We start from the raw sequence: 24,177 nt of genomic DNA, 5'->3' as shown, positions 1-24,177 counted from the left end.
ATTGCAGCAGTAGGCCGTAAGTTGTGTGCAAGTTGTGACATTTTGATTTATTTGTCCCATTTGGAACGTTAATGTTATGCTAGCTTTCGTTTTGGTATCATGGTCAAGAGGATGCTGAGGTGCTCTATCAGATGGAAGGCAAGAAGTGAAACCACTGATGAATGGGGAATGGGGATAGTAGGTGTGAAGATGTTGATAGCTTGCTCTGTGCTGCACGATCTTAGTGTCATGAGGGCTCAGGGTCCAGCCTCGCACCAGCTGTATAGTAAGTGCTTGTGGAGATGTGGAGGTAAGTGGGGTGGTGACAACAGCCCCTTTCCAATCAGGCTGGCTGGGAGCAACTTATCTACACAGTCCAAACTCCAAATTCAGCTTTTAGAGTAGATGATTTTTAACTGCGCAATCGTAAATTGGGCTCCTGCTGATGCCAGAGAACAACACACTGAGCTTGCCAAATCTGTCTGTAATGAGCAAGAGTGCCAGTTTACCAATCTCAATGCGTTAGACGCCTCAAATGATCACTGAACATGTTTTTGTATGGAGTCCATTAAAGCCTCTATGTCTCCAGTGGCAGAAGGCCAACTGGAAAGTGTTTGTCCCTGGGTAAGTACTGAAGGAGAGTGGTAGAAAAGTGTGATTGTTGTTTGATAAAGAAACCCTGCTGATCACGCTGTGGTGAATGTTGATGGAATTAAATCTTTTCACTTAATGAATGGTAAAGAGGGCAAATGCAATGTTGGCATTTATTTCAAGGGGAGTAGAATTTAAAAGCAAGGAGATAATGCTGATCCTTTATAAGACATTAGTCAGGCCATGCTTGAAGCATTGTCGACAGTTTTGGGTCCAATATCTCAGAAAGGATGTGTTGTCATTGGAGGGAGTCCAGAGGAGGGTCACGGGGATAATTCCAGGAATGAAAAGGATAACATACGAGGAGCATTTGTCAGCTTTGGGCCTGTACTCACTGGAACTTTGAAGAATGCCGGGGGGATCTCGTCGAAACCTACCGAACGTTGAAAGGACTAGATAGGGTGAATGTGGAGAGGATGTTTCCTTTGGTGGGGGTATCCAGAACGAGAGGACACAGTCTCAAAATTGAGAGGCAACCTTTAGAACAGAACAAGGAGGAATTTTTTTAGCTGGAGAGCAGTGAATCTGTGGAATGCTCTGCCACAGACTGCGGGGGAGGCCAAGACTGTGGGTATATTTAAGGCGGAAGTTGATAGTTTCTGGATTGGTCAGGGCATGAAAGGATATGGTGAGAAGTCGGGTATATGGGGTTGAGTGGGATCTGGGATCAGCCATGATGGAATGGCAGTACAGACTCGATGGGCTGAATGGCCTAATTCTGCTCCTATGTCTTATGGTCTTATGGAATGCTCCTGGCTGGTTCTCTTGTGCCTGATGGCTGCATGAGGATAATTTCTAATTTCCTTCAGACAAGTGAAGATGGCCACAGCAGAAAATCTACGAACACTTTCATTCCCAGCTACTAACATTCATGGCTAAGAAAATATATTTATTGACAGCACCGAAAGAATACTGCTGGCATTCTTGATTCAATTATAATCTAAAGACAGAAAAATAAAAGAGATTCTCCTTTTGGTCTCCTGGAATAAACCCAATGCAAAGTAACTAATACTCCTACAGACAGAGAATATTTTTACAGGATGCTTCAGAGATGGGACTAAGATTCCAGTCAATTTTTTCCCCTTTCCTTAATATAGTACCCCTCAGACCCTATCCCAACCTGCTCCAATCACTATTTCACCCATACAGGTCAATGGAGAATGAGTTCTTCCAAACAACTGTCTCTTTTACCCTTCAGATTTTGAGTTGTTCTGCCTTGCATTTCCCTCCCTCACATTTCATTTTAGTTTTGGAACTCGTCCAAGGGAAGTAATTCCTATCGGCCATAGTAGAAAGATGTTGTAAGAGATCAAAACGATGGTTACACACTGAATAAGATGGCAGAACATCGCCAAACAAGATGGTGACGAAAGATAGACCACGAGACAGTGAGATACATCTAATTTATAGACATACAGTAATCTCGACAGACTGGTAGAGACATAAGAGGAACATACTCCTTGACCTGCTGAGTTCCTCGACCACAACGTTTCTTGCTGCTGGATTGAGGTGGGTTGTGTTGGACAGATCTTATCTCCTGACGATTACTTTGCAGGTTTCAAAGTTATCATTTAAAATGAAAATACTCTGAGAGAAGAAGCATTTACGTTGTAAGGATGATTTTTACAAACTTCAGTGCTAATTTATAATGGCTGTTGTTCAGTTTTAAATACAGTTCTTGTCATATCCTACTTCCACGATTCCTTGACTACATGTGTATCCCAATTACGAAAATTCACAAAGCTGAACCATATAATTAAAAAAGGAATGCAGTTTGTTCTCTCCCCTTTGTCACCAAATCAGATCACACATGTTCTTTGTAAAGCTTTCATTCAACTCATGAATAACATTTATTGACGTTTTATTCACAAATCTTTTTCTTTTGACAGACCAGCAGTCACTGCTATTGTAGGCTTGTCGTTTGGACGCTACATTGTTGAACCATTCTTTGCCCCTTGTCCAGCTCCACCTTTGGCAGTAAAACTTCTCACAGCTTGTGGAGTCTGTAAGTAACGTTATTTTGCATGAACGTCTCAGAAGAGCAGTCCATCTGTAGCAAGGTTAATTAAAAGATACAGCCTTGAATTTCCCCTTATTTTTCAGTACCGAAATGGAATTCCTTGTATGTGGAGGTCCAGAATTTGGGCTGCATTGTTCTCAGCTGACGTGTGACATGTTTAAAATGACAAACATTGCTAAGGGCAGTAAAAGAGCAGCTATTTAAAATATAAATGGCATTTAAAAAAATTTAATCAATTGCTCTGAATGGGGCTCATTTTGAGAAAAGGGGAAATTTAACAAAAAATTAAAATACATATATTGTTGGATGGTCCAGGGGCAAATTGAACATAGTTAAAACGTACTGTACTTTTGCAGCTCTGGCTCCAGCCTAGGCACCAAGCTGCTCAATTAGTGAAATAGTTGCTTATCTAAAACCATGATGGACAGGAGGGATCTTGACTAAATTGAATTCCCACCTTACTCTACTATTGGACAAGGGACAAGAATAGAGGAAATCCAGTGCTCAGGTATGTTTGGGTCTGTAAGTCCAGGAACTTCTCTTTCTTCAGTATCAATGAAAAAAAAACAGAGCAATTAATGATTCTTTGCCAATAATGCACATTCTTGAAGCTCCTAAACTAATGTATTAAAAACAGAGGAATTAACAATGCAAACAAAAAAACTTCCTTGACAGAGCATGCCCGGTAATTTGTATGATAGGGCAGAAAATACACCTAGTGGTACACCTGCTCTTAAATGTAAATATCTATTCAGCCAATCATGTGGCAGCGACTCAGTGCATAAAAGCATGCTTTCATGATCAAGAGATTTAGTTGTTTTTGAGAACAAGCATCAGAACGGGGAAGAAATGTGATCTAAGTGATTTTGACTGTGGAATGATTGTTGGTGCCAGATGGGGTGGTCTAACTATCTCAGAAGCTTCTGATCTCCTGGGATTTTCACGCACAACAGTCTCTAGAGTTTACAGAGAATGGTATGAAAAGCAAAAAGTATCAGTGAGTGGCCGTTTTGTGGGCAAAAGCGCCTTGTTAATGAGAGAGGTCAGAAGAGAATGGGCAGATTGGTTCAAGCTGATGGGAAGTCAAAATAACTCAAATGCCCACATGTTACAACTGTAGTTTGCAGAAGAGCATCTCTGTACGCACAACATCTTGAACTTTGAAGTTGATGGGCTACAGCAGCAGATCACGAACATGCGTTCATTAACCGCTATATCAGATGCAGGAGGTACCTAATAGATAGGACACCAAGTGCATTTTACTCAAAGAGAGATAATGGAGGCAACACATACAAAATACTGGAGGAAATCAGCAGGTCCAGCAGCATCCATGGAAATGATTAAAACATCAACGTTTTGGTTCGGGATCCCTCATTAGGACTGGGAAGAAAAAGGGAAGAAGCCAGTATAAGAAGGTGGGGGGAAGGAGAAGGAGTACAAGCCCAAAGGTGAATCCAGGTGGGTAGGGGAGGGGGAATGAAGTAAGAAGCTGGGAGGTGATAGGTGGAAAAGGTAAAGGGCAGGAGAAGAAGGAATCTGATAGGAGAGGAGAGTAACAATGGGAGAAAGGGAAGGAGAAGGAAGTGATAGGCAGGTGAGGAGAAGAGAAGAGATAAGAGGGGAATGGAAGAAGAGAGAAGGGGGAGAGAGAAATCGATGTTCATGCTATCAGGTTGGAGGTTACCCAGACAGATATGAGGTGTTGCTCCTCCACCCTGAGAGTGGACTCATTGTGGCAATAGGAGCCGGAATGGGAATGGGGATTGGAATTAATATGATTGACCACCAGGAAGTCCTCCTGTTTGCAAATGGAGTGAAGGTGTTTGACAGAGCAGTCCCACAATCTATGCCAGGTCTCACCAATGTAGAGCAGGTCACATCGGGAGCACTGGATGCAGTAGAAAACCCCAACAGATTTGCTGGTGAAGGGTTGTCTCACCTGGAGAAATGCTTTGTGGCTCTGAATGGAGATGAGGGAGAAGGTGAAAGGGCAAATGCTGCACCTCTGCTTGCAGGGTCATGTGCCAGGAGGGAAAAATAGACAGGGGAATCATGAAGGGTGCAATCCCTGAGGAAAACGGAGGGTGGGAGGAGGTAAGGATGTGTTTGATGGTAGGATCCCATTCAAGATGGTGGAATTTGTGGAGAATGGTGTGTTGGATGTGAAGGCTCATGGGATGGTAGGTGGGGACAAGAGGAACTCCACCCTTGTAAAGATGGTGCAAAGATGGACTGAAGGCAGATGTCCAGGAATTGGAGGAGTGCAGGTGAGGCAGCATCAATGATGGAGGAAGGAACACCCTGTTCTTTGAAGAAGGAGGACAGCCCTGATGTTCTGGAAAGGAAAGTCTCACCTTGGGATGTGGTGGAGACGAAGGAACTGAGAAAATCTTACAGGAGACAGATTGGGAAGAGATATTGTCAAGGTAGCCGTGGGAATTAGTTAGTTTATGATAAATGTCAGTAGACAGTTTGTCCCCAGAGATGGAGACAGAGGGATCAAGAAAGGAAAGAGAGATGTCAGAAATGGAAGAAGTAAATTTAAGGCTACAATAGAAGTTAGTGATACAGTTGATGAGCTCAGCAGGAGTCCATGAAGCCGCACCAACGCAGTCGACAATGGAGACAATGACTCTCACTTAGAGTACAGACATAATTGGCAAAGCCCAGGATTAATTGCCCATTCCTAATTGTCCCTAAGCTGAGGCATCAGTAAAGAGGCAACCACATTGGTTTCACATGTAGGCCAAGCCAAAGTAAGGATTGCAGATTTCCTTCCCTGAAGTACTTTGTTAACCAGAAGAATTTTAAGAAAATTCCAGTAGTTCAGTACCTACCATGACTAAAGCCACCTACTCTTTTAATTTAAGATGTACGTCATTAGTTGAATTTAAATTCCACAACTGGCAAGGTGGGATTTGAACTTGAGCTTCTGGACAAATGGCCTAGGATTCTGGCTACTAGTGCAATAAATTAACTCAGCACACGCAAGTCATGGGCTTATAGTTTGTCCCTTGAAGTGTGAGGAACTCAAACCCTAAGACATGTTTGCAATGAATGCAGTCACATTCAGGGCAGACGAGCTATTAGGTGGGTTCTGGGGATGAGGGGTTATCCTTTGGACTTAAATCCAGTAAGTCAATGTAGATGTGATGGCCCGAATAGGAAATATTAAATATGAGAATATGTTATGGGTTCATAAGCAATACGTTGATAGTCACATTTCTGTTGGATTCTCCAATAGTTCAAACTGCAGGTCTGTGACCTCACTCTGAAAGGCAGCTTGAGCTGGCCAGTAGGTACTAGCTTTGCTGTCCTTGAAAGGAATCTAAAGAAACAGTTGTTTTCATTTGATGTGTAATACAAACCTAACAAAGTTTCTTTAAATTCACTGCAGCTGTGGTAATATGCATAAATTCGTGGAGTGTGAATTGGACTGCCCGAATTCAGATCTTTCTCACACTCTCCAAACTGGTGGCACTGGGACTGATCATCGCTCCGGGGATAACTGCTTTGGCCCAAGGTATGAATTATCCAGGAACAGATTCACAATACAAAGTTACCCTCGCTAAAAGGAGGCCATCGTGTGTAAGTACACTGAAAGACCTATCAGCCCAATCACATTCATCTAAACCTCTGGCATTCATTTTAATTTTTTACTTTAAAGAATTATTTGATTTCTTGGAAAACCTGTTTTGGGGGTTTCTTCCATTAAAACCTGTCATTAAACCTGTCAAGTTCCCTAACAAACCAATATGCAAATAATCCCCTAACTTCCTTTACAATATGAAAACTTTAGATTTAGATCTAATTACTGACAACCAAATTAATGGAAAGAAATGTTCTCAATTTATCAAAATCTCCCGAGTTTGAAAATCTGCATCAGATCCCCTCCTCTTTGATCCCTATGACCCTAAGCTTTTTTTCCTCATATCTAAAGCCTTTACCTAGCCGAGGTTATGATGCATCTATTCCCTGGTGAGGAGGCCACAAAGTTCCATGCCAAACCATATCCCACATACAATATTTATAAATAGAATTTATAGTATAGAGACATCAGTTTTTCTGCCCTTTTAAAAAATAAATTGTTCAATCAACTTCCTACTCATTTTGCCTAGCAACAATCTTCAAAGTACCACATAATCTCCTGAATTTACATACATTGTGTAGCATTTGTTTTATCTACACTGTCCGTTATTTATCCAGAGCACTCTGCAATAATAACAACAATAATTATTTTAAAATCCCAACATGCTTCAAAAGAATTGTATCTGACCAAAGTAATGCCAATCCACAAATAAACTGGGGCAAATGTTCCAAACTCAATCAAACAAGTCAGATTTTAAAGAGCTCCTGACAGGAGGAAATAAGACTAGGGAGGTCGAGAGGAAAAATTTTCAGTTCTTTCACCTACTAAACTCTTACACTTCAGTTCCTACAGTATATCAAGACCAATTACTGTATATAACTCAAACACAAGGAAATCTGCAGATGCTGGAATTTTAAGCAACACACATAAAAATTGCTGGTGAACGCAGAAGGCCTGAAGGGTCTTGGCCCGAAACATTGACTGCACCTCTTCCTATAGATGCTGCCTGGCCTGCTGCGTTCACCAGCAATTTTTATGTGTGTTACTGTATATAACTTGTCACCATTATACAATCTACTTAACCCACTTCATTTCCAAATAATAAGTAGACTGAATCATTTTTTGTTGTACTAATATATAGGCAACATAAATAAATGGAATGATCCTATTCTGTAACCCACAATCCAGATTTGTGCATGGACCATTTCAATTTCATCTGACCAAGTACATCAATCTATAAATTTAAAAGCAATACATAAAGTTTCCCATGATATGTAATGGACGAGTGCTTATTATATCAGTGATTACATGAAATTTGGCACTGCTATCAGTAGCGCGACACTATTACAGTTCAAGATGCCGGAGTTTGGAGTTCAAATCTGGCATCTCCTGTAAGGAGCGTGTACATCCTCACTGTCGAATGCGTGGGCTTTCCTCTGGTCCTCCAGTTTCCTCCTAAAGTTTAAAGACATACCGGGTAGGTTAATTGTTCATTGTAATTTGTCCCAGATTAGGTTAGGGTTAAATCAGAATTGTTGGGGGTTGCAGGGTAATGTGACCCGAAGAACCGGAAGAGACTATAACCATAATGTATCTCTAGATAAATGAATAAATATTGAACCAGCTGAGCCAAAATGTGGTATAGTTTATGAAGACTGAGAGCAATGAATTTGAATTGAGTGCTGCTTCTCTTTTCACAGGTCGCAATGAAAACTTTCAAAATGCTTTTAACAGCAGTTCCGTCACGCTAGACAAAATTCCATTGGCCTTCTATTCAGGCATGTTTGCTTACAGTGGCTGGTATGTAAACACTGACCCTTTTCTACATGTGCAAGGCAAAGTAAGAGGAGACTGATATTCACAGTTTTGAAGGACAACTCAATTAAATGTATTTCTTCCTGTTGTTTCCACTTAAGCCTGATGAATGAAGTTCATCATCAGTAAGCTTTTTAAAGTGAATTCCTTCTGCATGAGACACAAATCTGTAGAATACCTAAAGCATTATCTTCAGGAGGCAACCGTGGTGATGTGAGACTCCAGGATCTCTTCAGTGATTCTGGTCCACACACAAGGAGCTAAAGCTCTGGAAAAAATCTCATTGTTTTCATTACATAGACTAAGTTTTAATGTAATCCAGCTGAATAAGTACTTTTAATACAAAAGAGGATCTTCACTTTAATTATGACTTCATTTTTCAAAATGTCAAAATAGATATGAAAATTACTTTGGCCAAAAGATGCAAAATATAAAATAGGTACAGTGCTCTAAAATTTAGCCCATTTAAAAGTTAAGATTTATTGCCTAGTTTTGGTCTTCATCACTAATTAGCGTAATCTGAATTTGTTTGGAAGTACTGATCAGAAATTGGAGTTTTGACATTTAAATGCAGACTTGACCCAATTTAACAGAACACTAGGTGTAGGCTCTTAACAGCAATGAGCACTTAACGTGTTAACAAGTCATTTACACATTTGTCAAAGAATGGTCCAAAGACCAAAGGAGAGGTCACATGTGGTACAGGAATCCTGATGGGGGTTGGATGTTTTGTACCTTTTATGGTCACAGGTCACTAATTTCCCTAGTCCCATTGACCTGCACCCAGACCATAGCCCTCTATATCCTTCCGTCTATGTACCTATCCCAAATTTCTCTTAAATGTTGAAATCAAAACTGAATCTAGCACTTCCACTGGCAGCTTTTTCCACACTCTCGCCACACTCTGAGCGAGGAAGCCTCCTCTCATGTTCCTCAGACAGTTCCCCTTTCACCCTTAACCCACACAACACGCTGGAGGAACTCAGCATGTCGGGCAGCATCCGTGGAAAAGATCGGCCCTGCTGAGTTCCTCCAGCGTGTTGTGAGTGTTGCTTTCACCCCAGCATCTGCGGTTTATTTTGTGTTTACCCTTAACCCATGGCTCAAAGTTCTAGTCTCACCCATTGACCTGCACCGGGACTATAGGCCTCCATACCCCTACCATCCATGTACCTATCCAAACTTCTCTTAAATGCTCAAATCGAGTTCACATCCACCACTTGTGCTGGCAGGTTGTTCCACACTCTCATGACCCTCTGAGTGAAGAAGATTCCCCTCACGTTCCTCTTAAACTTTTTACCTTTCACCCTTAACCCATGACCTCTAGCTGTAGTCCCACCCAACCTCAGGGGGAAAAAGTCTGCTTGCATTTATCCTATCTGTACCCCTCATAATTCTGTATACCTCTATCAAACCGTCCCTCATTCTCCTATGTTCTAGGGAATGAAGTTTTAACCCATTCGACCTTTCCCTCGGGTCCTCAAATCCTGGTAACATCCTTGTAAATTTTCTCTGCACTCTTTCAATCTTATTGATACCTTTCCTGTAGGTAGGTGACCAGAACTGCACACAATATTCCAAATTAGGCCTCAGCAACATCTTACACAACTTCAACATAATATCCCAACTCCCATACTCAATTCTTTAATTTATGAAGGCCAATGTGTCAAATGCTCTCTTTACAACCCTATCTACCTGTGACTCATTTTCAAGGAATCTGTATCTGCATTCCTAGATCCCTCTGTTCTACCACACTCCTCAGTGCCCTACCAGTCACTGTGTAAGTCCTACTCTGGTTGGTCCTCCCAAAGTACAACACTTTGCACTTGCCTACAGTAAATTTGAGCTGCCATCTTTCAGCCCGTTTTTCCAGTTGGTCCAGATCCCACTGCAAGCTTTGACAGCTTTCCTCACTATCTGCTACAGTCCCAACCTTGTCCTTCACAAATTTGCTGATCCAGTTTACTACATCATTCACCAGATTGTTGATACAGATGACGAACACCAATGGACGCAGCACTGATCCCTAAGGCACTCCACTTGTCCCATGCTCCAGTCAGAGAGGCAACCGCTCTCTGGCTTCTCCCACAAAGCCAATGCCTAGTCCAATTTAGTACCTCATGCTGAATGCCCAGCAACTGAACCTTCTTGACCTTGTGGGACCTTGTCAGAGGCTTTGCTAAAGTCCACGCAGACAACATCCACTGCCTTGTCTTCATCAACTTTCCTGGTAACTTCCTCAAAAAAACTCTATAAGATTGGTTAGACATAACCTAGCACACACAGAGCCATGTTGACTACCCCTAATCAGTCCCAGTCTATTCAAATACTTGCATGTCCAGACCCTTCGAGTACCTTCCAATAATTTACCTACTTCTGATGTCAGACTCACCAGCCTTTTATTTCCAACTTATTTTTAAAACCTTTCTTTAAAAAACAGAATAATATTACCCATCCTCCAATCCCCCAGCATCTCACCCATTGTTAAGGACTTTTTAAATATCCGCTCGGGGCCCTGCAATTTCTGCACTCGCCTCCCACAGGGTTCAACGGAACATCTTGTCAGGCCCTGGGGATTTATCCACCACTGTAATCTGACTTTGTATGTAGGCTTAACACCATCTTTCCCATAACCACTCCACTATCTGCTCTGGTGTTCGGGTTCCCATCCCATGCAACTCTAGTTTAAAGTCCCATGCACCATGAGCAAACCTTCCACATGGATATTAATCACCCTCCAGTTCAGGTGCAAACTGTCTCACCAGTACAAGTCCCACCTTCCCTCAAAGTTAGCATAAAGATCATGAAGCCCGCCTCCTGCCCCATCTCCTTAGCCAAATGTTAAATGGTATTTTCTTCCTATTTCTGGCCTCACTGGCATGGCACATTGGTAGCAGTCCTGAGATCATAACCCTGGAGATCCTGTCCTTCAGCTTAGCATCTAACTCACTTTGGAGGACGTTGTCACACTTCCTACCCATGTCATTGTTACCAACATGGATCACTATCTCTGGGTGCCTACCCTCCCAGTTAAGAATGCTGTGGACTCTATCTGAGATGTCCTTGACCTTGGCACTTTGAAGGCAACATACCATCCAGGTATCTCATTCTTGTCCACAGAACCTCCTATCTGTTCCCCTAACTTTTGAATACCTTGCTTCTTTTCCCCCTTCCCTTCTGAGCCACAGAGGCAGACAGTGCCAGAAACCTGACCACTGTGATTTTCCTCTGCTAAATCATTACCTCTCCTCCAACAGTATCCAAAGTGGTATACCTGTTATGAAGGGGAATAGCCACAGGTGTACTCTGCACTAGCTATCATCTGTCCTCCTCTGACGGTCCCTCCGTTACATGTGTCCTGCACTTTGGGTGTAACTGCCTCTCTGTATGTCCTGGCAATCAACCCCCAATCCTCCTAAATGATCCAGAGTTCATCCAGCTCCAGCTCCAATTCCTTAATACTATCTGTAAGAAGCTACAGCTGGATGTACTTCTTGCAGTTGTGGTAATCAGGGACTCCGGAGGTCTCCCTGCCTTCCCACATTGAACAAGAGGAGCATTTCACTATCCTGCCTGGCATCCCCACTGCTCTAACAAGAAAGAAAGTAAAAGAAAGAAAGAAGGAAATAAAGAATCAATCTACCTATAGCCTCCGCCTCTCTTCGCTGAAGCCTCAGTGAGCCAAAACCTAAACTTTCCACTCTAACACTGGCCCACTCACACAATAGCCACTCCCATTCAGGGAAAAAAAATAGCTCATGTCCCTCTCCTTGCCTTCTCTCCTGTGACTGTGGTTTAGACTCATACTCTCCTCATATTCCTCATTCTGAGCAAGATGTCCCCCCTCCTCCACCTGCCACCCCACCATATCTCTGTCTAAACATTCAAAATCTTCTGGTCATTCCTATAAATTGAAAAGCACAGCACTAACCCCGTTTTGTTGAAAATTTTGAATAATAGTGGAAAACCGTTTTGGTGAAGTTTTGCCAAAGTGTCCAAAATAATGTTCTTGTGTGTGTTCGGAAGTTCCTTCCACAGCTTGGAGGGGGCCATAAGTTCATTGACATCAATGCTATTTTTCCCAGTCAGGTGGTGGCTGTTAGGACAAAGTATTGTCTTCAATGTGTACTAACAGACAACTTCAGAGGATTGATTTGTCTGCACCACCTCTTCTGGCATTCATTCCAGACTCCAACAATCCTCCGGGTGAATAAACACTCTGGAAGTGTTGTCACAGGAAAGCAGCATCCATCATCAGGGACCCCACCACCCAGGTTATGCTCTCTTCTCACTGCTGCCATCAGGAAGAAGGTACAGGAGCCTCAGGACTCGTGCCACCAGGTTCAGGAGCAGCTACTACCCCTCAACCATCAGGCTCTTGAACCAGAGGGGATAACTTCACTCAACTGCACTTACCTCATCACTGAACTGTTCCCACAACGTATGGACTCACTTTCAAGGATTCTTCATCTCATGTTCTCGATATTTATTGCTTTTTTATTTAGTATTATAATTATTTCCTTTTTTTCTTTCTTTTTGTATTTACACAGTTTGTTTTCTTTTGCACACTGGATGTCCACCCTGTTGGTGTGGTCTTTCATTAATTCTATTATGGTTATTGGATTTATTGAGTATGCCCACAAGAAAGTGCACCTCTGGGTTGTTATGGTGACCTTAATGTACATTGATAATGAATGTATTTTGAACTTTGAATTCTCCTTCAGATTCCTTCTACACCTCCTTTCTCACACTTTAAACCCGTAGCTTCTTTTCCTCAATACCTCCAACACGAGAAGTAGATTTTCACCATATACCCTGTTTATCTTCCCTCACAATTTTCTATACCTCTGTCAGATTGCCCCTCAGCCTCCTCCACCCTACAGAAAAGTCAGTCTATCCTGTCTCTCCTTATACTTCAATTGCTCCAATCCAGGCAACTTCCTGCTAATATCTTATCTTCTAGTGTTTCCTCTGGAATATGACCAAAACTGTACAGTTTATTTGTGCTGCCCCTCTGCCACCTCCTAGGACCAGCATCAGTTTTCCTGGGAACTCTATCTCTGCCTCCATTTGCCACAACAACTTGCTTTGAACTGATGCATGGGCATGAAGCAGGAGGTTCCTGTGTCCAAGCTGCTGATAGCCTGGATTGTAGGTAATACCAACTCCCTCTGGTATGTCAAGTAATGAATGTTACACGTGAGGTATGTACAGCTGGCATCCTAGGTAAAAACATGACTAAATTGTGATACGTAAGATGCTTATGATTGGAATCTGTTAATATGGGGTGGGAGTGGGAGGCAGCATTTGATAATATAAAAGGTCTGTGAGCTCTGGTCTTTTTCATGGGCCATTAGCTCCCAGTGGACTATAGGCCATTGATGCCCTCCCGCCTCTATTGTCCAAAGTCAATGGTATGGGTTGGAACTCATCAATGTTTCTGTAACCCATTGTATCCACTGTACGGGCGATTGGCCTACACAGCTTCACCAGAGCCCTGTTTGCCAGCCTTACCCATTTCCACCTCTCACGACCGGATGTACGGTTGGACCTGGAGAGGCTGTGGGCTATGGTGCATTCTGAGAATTGTTTTCAGTGACAACGTAAGAACAATTGTGCATTTATTTACATGGAAGTTGTATTTGTCGCTAGAGGAGGGTTCCTTGAAAGTTGTATGAATAGCAGATTGTACTTTATACATTAGTGCTTATTCAAGTGCTATCAATTGTGTATTTTCCTTCTAGGTTTTATGTGAACTTTTTCAGCGAGGAGGTGATTAACCCAGAAAGGTACGCAATGACACTGTGTCAGTATGTAAGGACGTTTAATTAAATATATAATCCTTTTCATTTTTCATTTTTAAATCTTTTTTAATAATTATTATTGAAAATCAACAACAAAGAAAAATACATCAAAATAATCAAGACAACATATCAATATGTATAATAAGAGTTAAACTATCAACCAAGCTAAACAGTATATCAATAATAATATTAAAAAAATGTTAAAGCTATTTTTTTTTGAAAAAAGAAAGAAGGGAAAAAGAACCCCTACTAACTAAAACAAAAAAAACACCTAATAACAAAAAAATTGGGGGAAAAACCCATTTGGAGCACAAACCTGGAGCTATACGCCATACAAGCTTCCATAAAAAAAGACATCAATCCGCCAACTAAATCCAGTTACCCAAGGATCAGAAGAGGACCATCTTAATTAACTCAAATCAAATGATAGTAACGGGCAAAAGAGCCCCACCTTTTCTCAAAGTCAAATCTAGGATCAAAAGTTCGACTTCTGATTTTTTCCAAACTAAGACATAACATCACCTGAGAGAACCATCGTATCAAAGTGGGAGCAGAGGCATCTTTCCATTTTAATAAAATAGCCCTTCTAGCCAATAATGTGACAAATGCAATTATGTATTGGTCTGATATAGAAATACCGTGAATATATTGAGGAATTATACCAATCAAAACTGTCAATTTATTAGGTTGTAAATTGATTTTTAAAGCTTTAGAAATTGTAGAAAAAATAGATTTCCAGAACTGTTTCAATACAGAACATGACCAAAACATATGTGTCAATATAGCTATCTCAGTTTTACATCTATCACACTGACTACTAACATTAGGAAATATTTTAGGCAATCTCTCCTTTATCAAATAATAACGATGTACAATCTTAAATTGAATTAGAGAATGACTAGCACAAATTGAAGAAGAGTTAACTAATCCTTTTCTCAGAAAGTCATGATCTAAAACTGATTACAGGTACTGAAGTGTTCAGTCTTGGTCTTACATTATCTTTTGGGCAAAGATTGTCAAAGCAAGGTCTGGTGTGCCTGGATGTAGAAGTATGCATTATTTGAAGAGCAGAGAATCTCACCTTGAGAATCTCATCATTGGCTTCTCATATAAAAAGGCAAAAGTAAATGCTTTGTCTGTTTCCCTCACGAGGAGATGCACATTTGGCAGAGGATTTGCAGAAAATGAACTTCGAGCAAGTAATTGCCACTTTCCATTCATTCCTTATCCACTTATCAGACGCTAACAAAAGCTTTGCAAAACACTAATCCTACTTAATGACAGATTTTTATATTTTTACTTTATTCCTACCCCATTTTTAAATGCTGGTCTCCTTTCCACGTATGAACTAATTATGGGTGAGGAAGACGACTCTGCCCATTTTAATTCATCCATTTGAATATGACCCATATGGCAACATCTATTTGGAAGATGATTGCATCCGCCTGTCTAAATCCAACGTATCTCTGCTTGGAATGTCACTTTCTCAAAGAAATCAAGGAAAATAAAAAGCAACACTCACAAAACACTGGAGGAACTCAGCAGGCCAGGCAGCATCTATGGAAAAGAGTACAGTCGACGTTTCACGCCAAGACCCTTCAGCAGGAGTGGAGAGAAAGAGAGGAAAATTACTACAAATTGGAACAGAAACTCTTCCTACTGTTTGACTCTTTCCAAGTTAAATACTGTATGTCTACTTCCTCTCAGCATGTAGCGCTGTCCACCAATACTCCAACGTAAATTATATCAAAATGCTATAATTCATCACATTTTCTAATGAATTTTAAGCACAATGAAATCTATGAAGAAGTTTGAATTTATATATTGTGTTTTTGTAGGACTATTCCTCTGGCAATTGTCTTCACTCTGATTCTTATTACGATATTGTATCTGCTTGTAAATGTGGCTTACTACACTGTGTTGACAGCAGATGAGGTGTTGGCCTCTGGTGCAGTAGCTGTGGTAGGTAACTGGTAACACCAGAATCTGTTTCTCTTCTACTGTTTTCTTTGTTCAGTTGTTGAGTGTGAATTGTGACCAAGCTTGTCTAGATGCATGTTTGTCAGAAGTATAGCTCTCAGCCCCTCCAGTGCTGCCTGTGTGCGGTCTGCACATTCTCTCTGTCACTGTGTAGACTTCCTCAGAGTGCTCTTGTTTCCTCTCAAATTCCAAAGACACGTGGCTTGATAGATCAATTGGCCACTGCAAATTATCTCCAATGTGTCGGTGAGTGATAGAATCTAGAGGGAGTTAGTAAGAACCTGGGAATGATATATATAAAGAAATTGGGATTAACGTAGAATTTGTGTAAAAGGCTGCTTGATGGTGGGTGAGCATTTGATAGATCGAAGGGCCTGTTTCTATGCTGTATCTCTCTTTGACCCCATGACTCCACATGAACACAACAGCATTCTATTTGGCCCCATTCTGCCAAGATCTCTTTTTAAGAAATAGCCTAAAAACAATTTATCATGTCTGTCTTTAGCAACGTTCAAATTAAATGACAGGCCTACGTCTATCTGCCAGCCTGGTTTCATCTGCTCTACTTACCACTGTAGTGGGATTCTTGGGGGAAGGAAGTTCAGATTCTGTCCTGCCCAGTCTTGCTGTAGGTGACATAGGTTCTGAAATTGTGGACCAATTTTATTTCTGTTATATCTTAGTCCAGCCTAGTTCACATCTTCTTCTACTGTTGTCCCACCAGAATTGAAGTGGAAGCACAAAAAGAACAAGAAATTTCCAGCTAACGGGTCTCTAAAAAGAATATCAAATGGACACAAATAGAAAAGGAAAACATAATCAGCAACAATATCTTAGCCAATCACTGTAGCCCCTTACATCTCTGTATCTCTTTCCACACCTTTTAGTGAACATGCTCTGAATTACATTCACAACCCTGCTGTCCTCCGGCTCCGGTTTTAATGGGAGAACCTTCAGAAGCCTCAGCCTAACTTTTTGCATCTCCACTCCTTAACTCCTTTACATCCACAAACAGGACAAATGTTCAGGCTGTTGGCCAAAATGAACTGAATGAATCAGATTTGGGATGTTTCCATTCTCACACTTAAGTCTTCATAAAGAGAAGATTCTGCAAGATTTAGATTTTTGTATTGGACACCTACCTTGAACCAAACCATCCTTTCATGATGTTGGACTGTTCACCAATATTTCAGTGTAATATATATTGAGAGTGGAAACTGTTTGCAAATAATGATACTCTTCCTTCAATTAGACTTTTGCAGATCGGACACTGAGTGGATTTTCCTCAGTCATTCAAATTCTGGTGTCACTATCATGTCTTGGAGCTGTAACTGTAGGACTGTTTTCTGCTTCCAGGTAGGTTTGGGGACATATTTTTGACTGAGTGTGAATAGAAACATAGAAAATAGGTGCAGGAGTAGGCCATTCAGCCCTTCGAGCCTGCACCGCCATTCAGTATGATCATGGCTGATCTTCCAACTCAGAACCCTGTACCTGCTTTCTCTCCATACCCCCTGATCCCTTTAGCCACAAGGGCCATATCTAACTCCCTCTTAATTATAGCCAGTGAACTGGCCTCAACTGTTTATTGTGGCAGGGAATTCCACAGATTCACCACTCTCTGTGTGAAGAAGTTTTTCCTCATCTCAGTCCTAAAAGGCTTCCCCTTTATCCTTAACCTGTGACCCCTCGTTCTGGACTTCCCCAACATCGGGAACAATCTTCCTGCATCTAGCCTGTCCAATCCCTTTAGGATCTTATACGTTTCAATCAGATCCCCCCTCAATCTTCTAAATTCCAGTGAGTATAAGCCTAGTCAATCCAGACTTTTTTCATATGAAAGTCCTGTCATCCCAGGAATCAATCTGGTGAACCTTCTTTGTACTCCCTCGATGGCAAGAATGTCTTTCCTCAGGTTAGGGGACCAAAACTGCACACAATACTCCAGGTGTGGTCTCACCAAGGCCCTGTACAACTGCAGTAGAACTTCCCTGCTCCTGTACTCGAATCCTCTTGCCATGAATGCCAGCATACCATTCGTCTTTTTCACCACCTGCTGTACCTGCATGCCCACTTTCAATGACTGGTGTACAATGACACCCAGGTCTCGTTGCACCTCCCCTTTTCCTAATCGGCCACCATTCAGATAATAATCTGTTTTCCTGTTCTTGCCACCAAAGTGGATAACCTCACATTTATCCACATTAAATTGCATCTGCCATGAATTTGCCCACTCACCTAACCTATCCAAGTCACCCTGCATCCTCTTAGCATCCTCCTCACAGCTAACACTGCCGCCCAGCTTCATGTCATCTGCAAACTTGGATTTAATTCCGTCATCTAAATCGTTAATATATATTGTAAACAACTGGGGTCCCAGCACTGAGCCTTGCGGTACCCCACTAGTCACTGCCTGCCATTCTGAAAAGGTCCCGTTTATTCCCACTCTTTGCTTCCTGTCTGCCAACCAATTCTCTATCCACATCAATACCTTACCCCCAATACCATGTGCTTTAAGTTTGCACACTAATCTCCTGTGTGGGACCTTTCAAAAGCCTTTTGAAAATCCAAATATACCACATCCACTGGTTCTCCCCTATCCACTCTACTAGTTACATCCTCAAAAAATTCTATGAGATTCGTCAGACATGATTTTTCTTTCACAAATCCATGCTGACTTTGTCCGATGATTTCACCGCTTTCCAAATATACTGTTATCACATCTTTGATAACTGACTCTAGCATTTTCCCCACCACCAATGTCAGGTTTACCGGTCTATAATTCCCCGGTTTCTCTCTCCCTCCTTTTTTAAAAAGTGGGGTTACATTAGCCACCCTCCAATCCTCAGGAACTAATCCAGAATCCAAATAGTTTCGAAAAATTATCACTAATGCATCCACTATTTCTTGGGCTACTTCCTTAAACACTCTGGGATGCAGACCATCTGACCCTGGGGATTTATCTGCCTTTAATCCCTTCAATTTACCTAACACCACTTCCCTACTAACATGTATTTCCCTCAGTTCCTCCATCTCACTAGACCCTCGGTCCCCTACTATTTCTGGAAGATTATTCATGTCCTCCTTAGTGAAGACACATGCCATAAGAAAGTGCTCGCTTTAACCTTTTGACTCCATTACTTAAACAATTTGTTGTAAATACCAGTGTGGGTTTAGCATTGCTGAGAAAGGAAAATACGGAGGATCCTTTGTTGCTTTAATGTTTAAGAAGGTAGAGAATAGAGGTTCTGTAATTACATCTGCTGCATTAAATTTATACAATTGTTTAATTATATTTCAAATAATCTGCTTCAAATGTAATGGTCTGTTCCATGGTGAAGGAATGTTTATTTGTCCAGTAGGTATAGATGCAAAGGATAAACACAAGTGTTTGTGTCAACCAGACAACTTAATTATTGTGACAATGATTTCTGGACAGTGTTTTATTCACAGTTTATATGCATACAATCTCATACTTTATAGAGAGTTACTGTTGCCTGAGCGTCAAAGAACTACTTAAACGATCATTGCTGTGGAGACCAGGAGCTGACACTGAAACATGGCTACAGCTGTTAAACTGTTTAATTAGTGATCCACTGAACTGAGGGTTCAGAGACATAGGTTAAAACCCACATGGACATTTAAATTTAACCAGAAGGAATTTCTGAAAAGCCATCCACGAAATTGACAAATTCTCCTCCAAACTCAGCTGATGATACTAATGTCCTTTAGGGAAGAAAATCTGCTCCGCATCCAGACTGCTCTAACTGTGACTCTGGACCACAAAAACATCACTGGCTTTTCAACTAGCCTCAAAAATTACCCGACGTGCTAGCCAATACAAGGGAAATTGGGGCTGGAGGCCCTGCTAGAGATACCAACTTGTGAATAACAGCTACAGATATATTGTGCCATGTTCTTGATAACATGTACTTTTTCTGTCCTTCAAAGAGTATTCTTTGTGGCTTCAAGAGAAAACCAGTGGCCAACAATCTTCTCCATGATCCACATCCAACACCACACCCCACTTCCAGCTGTGATTCTGATAGTGAGTACAGACTGCAGGTGGCATCTGTATTTCTCTCATCAATGTCTAATAAATGTACTTATAAAAATACCGTATTCTGCAACAAATGATGTTTACATTTGCTTTACTGTAGGTAAGATCACTGAAAAAGATTTGTAACATCTTTTCCTGGTCACAACTGATTTGCTGCCAAAATGTTATCATACATGTGTTTTCTATTTCATGTCAAATCCCTATGAGAACTGGACACTTTGAAGTTTTTCATTAGTGATGTACGTCACTTAAAAAGTTGAACATATCAATGGGATCCTGGCAGCCCAGAGATATCCATAAAATGCCGGTGGAACGCAGCAGGCCAGGCAGCATCTATAGGAAGAAGTACAGCCAATGTTTCGGGTCGAGACCCTTCGTCAAGACTGACGAATCTTTCAAATCTCTTACTATCTCTTCTTTCAGTTAGTCCTGACGAAGGGTCTCGGCCTGAAACGTCGACTGTACTTCTTCCTATAGATGCTGCCTGGCCTGCTGCGTTCCACCAGCATTTTGTGTGTGTGCTGCTTGAATTTCCAGCATCTGCAGATTTCCTCGTGTTTGCAGAGATATCCATACTCCCTTAACTTGATCTGCACTAAATATTGGGAGACCGATGTTACAATTCAAATGAACCAATCATGAAAAAAATAGACATCATTGTGTGGTCTCTGCATGGGATCAGATTATTACTCCTTTTGAAAAGTGGACAGTACGTGTACTATGCCTCACCTTAGTATTATTCACACCTGAGTTACAGCCTCTCTTCTGGAAAAGCATCAAACATTTCTATTTAATAACTAAAACTCATTCTTGTGCATGGTTCAACACTTTCAGATTAATGCAGAAAAGACCTTCAATTGACCAACTCCAGACATAAGAATGGGCAGCACACATCTAATAACTCTCTTTATTGAAAATGATATTCATTATTTTTTTCTCATGGGATTGATTTAATTTTATGTGAACATTATCTTTCAGATACATGTGGTACTTGTAACTTAACTATTGAGTGTAGTTACTGTAAGTTATTTCTGTCTTTCTCAGTATCCACTGGTCATCCTGATGATTTTCATTGGTGATCTGTATGGTTTGCTGAATTTAAACAGCTTTCCTCGTTGGCTGTTTATGGGATTGGTAACCCTTGGACTCATCCGGCACCGTTATAAACAGCCTGATCTACACCGTCCATTCAAGGTAGAGTATGATACGCCAGCCCAGAACTTGCTCATTTTGTGAGACTATTTTTAGAAGCCCCTGTGAAGGCTTGTCACCCGTTCAGTCCCTCATGATTTGGCTATTGGTAGACCTGATCTCTGCTAAGCCCTTCAGTTTTCAGCCACTTGTGCCCTCTTGAAGAAACTCACTTCATCTCCTGGTAATGGAGTACCATCTTCCTGCAGTGCCAGTGAAGATCCCTCTCTAATTAGAAATCTCAGGGAGATGCCATCCATCAGCCCTGAACCAAGTAGAGCTAAGGAGGATATGGAGTATCAAACCAGTTTTCAGCCTGGTTGAAGTGTCATCTCACTGAGAATAATTGCCTTTTCCAATATCACTTGAGATTTTGCATACTCAGCCGCAACCATCCAGGCAGCCTACTGTTGAGCATCAAAAATGAAATGACTTCACCAAACAACACAATCCTTGCCTGCAACTGATAGTTTCATCCCCAGATATGGTAAATTTTCACCACATTTGTAGAGTGGATGAAAACAACAGTTATGTACCCTTTGTTGTATACTGTAAAATAGAATTTCCCTTAACTTAAAGCAGCAGACCCTTTAGTGTTACTAGCTTGTCAGTTTTCATGTTGCAATCCAAAGATGAACTCCCAGTGCACATCCTTCCAGTGCAGGAAACCCTTTATAATGGAACCGGACCAAGCTCTCAACATTGGATGAGGTCATCCCCAGCTCTCTGTACTCATAAATAAAATACAACCCTCATTACTTTGGGATTACGAGGATGGATGCTTGTATATTATTTATAAAATAAACCTCAGAAAATGTCATATTAAATCAAAGAGTTGTTAAGGCACAGAAGGTTGCTTGCCCCATCAAGTCTTTACCAGCTCCAGTTGTATTCACATTGTGTATATTTTATATACTGTATATATACTGTACTTATGAGTAAAAGGTGAAAGATCCCGTGGTAGGGATGTCAAAGGCAAGAGAACATAGTTTAGAGGTGAGAGGGAGAAGTTTTAAATTTGATGGGTAACTTTTTATAAGAGAGTAGTCGATCTCTGAAACTCAATGCCATTTGGGAGGCAGATGTGCTTAAGAGGCATTTAGACAGGCATTTCAACAGGCAAGACGGAGAAGGATAGGGATCTAATGTGGGCAATTGGGAATGGTGCGAGTGGGCAAAATGGGCAGCATAGACGGTATGAGGAAGGAACCATTTCTGTATTTTATGACTGTGTTCTGAAGCAGGTAAATGGTACTGATGTTAAAAGTTACATAAAGATGATCTGATTTTTAAAAATTCTTATCTCCGTAGGTTCCAATTATCATACCTGGACTCTTTAGTGCACTGTGTCTGTTCATAGTGGTGATGTCCCTTTACTCTGACCCTCTCAGCACTGGAATTAGCTGTGCTTTAACACTTTCTGGTGTACCTGTCTATTACTTGCTGATAAACAGACAACAGCAACCAGGCTGGTACAGAAAAGCACTTAGTAAGTAACAAGACACAAACTTTACCTGTGTGATAAGGACTAAAAAAATGGGGATCCAAAGAACATGATTAACCTGAGGTGTTGCAGTAGTTCAAAAATAAAGCAGAACACTCATAGTCATACTTTATTGATCCTGGGGGAAATACACACTCAGCAGGTTAAGCAGCATCTGTGGAGGCAAAAGGTGTATGTCAACATTTTGGGTCAAGACCCTACATCAGGACTACCGCTCCAACAAGTTCACAACAGTGATTGAGTTGCCTCTGTGTATGAGTCCTACAGCTTTCCCGTCTTTCATTGTGTTGCAAACTCAAAATGCAAAGATTTATCGGGCTGGTTCTCAATGTCAAATGTCATCAGTGCTGTATGCAACAGCTACATTTAATCATTTAACAGCAACTGTTTTGGGATTTGCATGCACTGTAAATGCATAAGCCCCAAACTTGCTAACCATTTTGGGGAGACTGAATTTGTAAATGTATTTCATTGCTGGATTCTGCATGGAGTCCAGTGCTGGACCCAGTCTTTCTGGGATTCCCCAGTATCAAGTGGGAATTTATATAGAAATTAATTCTAGAATTAATTTCATGTAAAATGAATATTATTAAATGTTTCAGTAACAGAAAAAAATCTAGTCTTTTAAGTGGTTGCTTCAATTTTAATAGTTTTTCAATGTTTGTGAATGTAAGCAATATTTTTAAAATATCAAAATTCTCTCACAGTGCTTAGCTTTTAAAGGTGGCACACAGATTTTGACACCTGTTAAAGCTTTAAGCCCCTTTGCGCAATGTCCTTGTAACTCAACTGGCGTGAGTCCTGACGAGAACAAACTGATAATTTGAATCAGTGAACTTGGTCCTGTGAGCCTGGACAATTGCCAGCATGGCAATGGGCCAGCAGGATCTGAATCATTCAACTACATTTCGCCATTTCCCACAGTGGGTTTTATACTCAGTTCTGACATTACTTGTTGAGTGCTACAGTCAGTCAAGTACAAGGTTATCAGGTGAAGAAACAACTGGGCTCATTGTTATTCTTTTTGTAAAGAATGACCATTAATATATTTCTGTTTGTGTCATGTGATGTCTGAGTGCCTCATACGTCCAACATCATTAAAAGTAAATCTGCTTACTTTTGCAGATCTCTTCACTGCCAAACTGCAAATTTTAATGCAAGTAGTGCAACAGGAGATTGTAACCTACTGAAAATTTGCCAGCGACCCCTTGAATTTCCTGAACTTTGATCTGTATGTGAAAATTCCATTCCCACTAACCGTGTGTGTGAATTCTTACGTAAGAAAATCTATTAGGTTTTCTTATTCTATGTTAACTATTTTGAATACTAAATATAAATGAGAACTGCTGGATAAACTGTGTATATCTGTCAGCATTTGAATTTGTAAAAGTAAACAAAATCAAGAGAGAGGAATAATGATAAAAGGGAAAAATTAAAGATAGTAAGAAACAGTCATTTATTGTGTCTTTTTTAAATTCATATATAGTGCAATGAGTTGGTCAGTTGTTTGTGGTAACTGATACATAATTGACACAACTTGTCCCAAATATAAGGACCTTAATTTGCACAAAGGTTTAAGAGTCC

General features: G+C 40.9%; 1 protein-coding gene across 1 annotated transcript; it reads left to right on the top strand.

Annotated features, from left to right (window-relative positions):
- The first annotated feature begins 514 nt into the window (after positions 1–514).
- On the top strand, positions 515–23,952 carry LOC140203353 (cystine/glutamate transporter-like). Its single transcript, XM_072269394.1, has 11 exons — positions 515–603; positions 2,520–2,635; positions 6,048–6,173; positions 7,940–8,039; positions 13,799–13,843; positions 15,697–15,820; positions 17,091–17,194; positions 19,790–19,886; positions 20,943–21,092; positions 22,401–22,578; positions 23,719–23,952. The coding sequence occupies exons 1-11, from the start codon at positions 515–517 to the stop codon at positions 23,781–23,783; spliced, it is 1,194 nt and encodes a 397-aa protein (XP_072125495.1). The 3' UTR covers positions 23,784–23,952.
- Positions 23,953–24,177: the final 225 nt, after the last annotated feature.

This window comes from Mobula birostris, chromosome 9 (genome assembly GCF_030028105.1).
Source record: "Mobula birostris isolate sMobBir1 chromosome 9, sMobBir1.hap1, whole genome shotgun sequence".
Lineage (NCBI taxonomy): Eukaryota > Metazoa > Chordata > Chondrichthyes > Myliobatiformes > Myliobatidae > Mobula > Mobula birostris.
The sequence above is the reverse complement of the archived record's forward strand: the minus strand, read 5'-3'. Positions and strand labels throughout refer to the sequence as shown.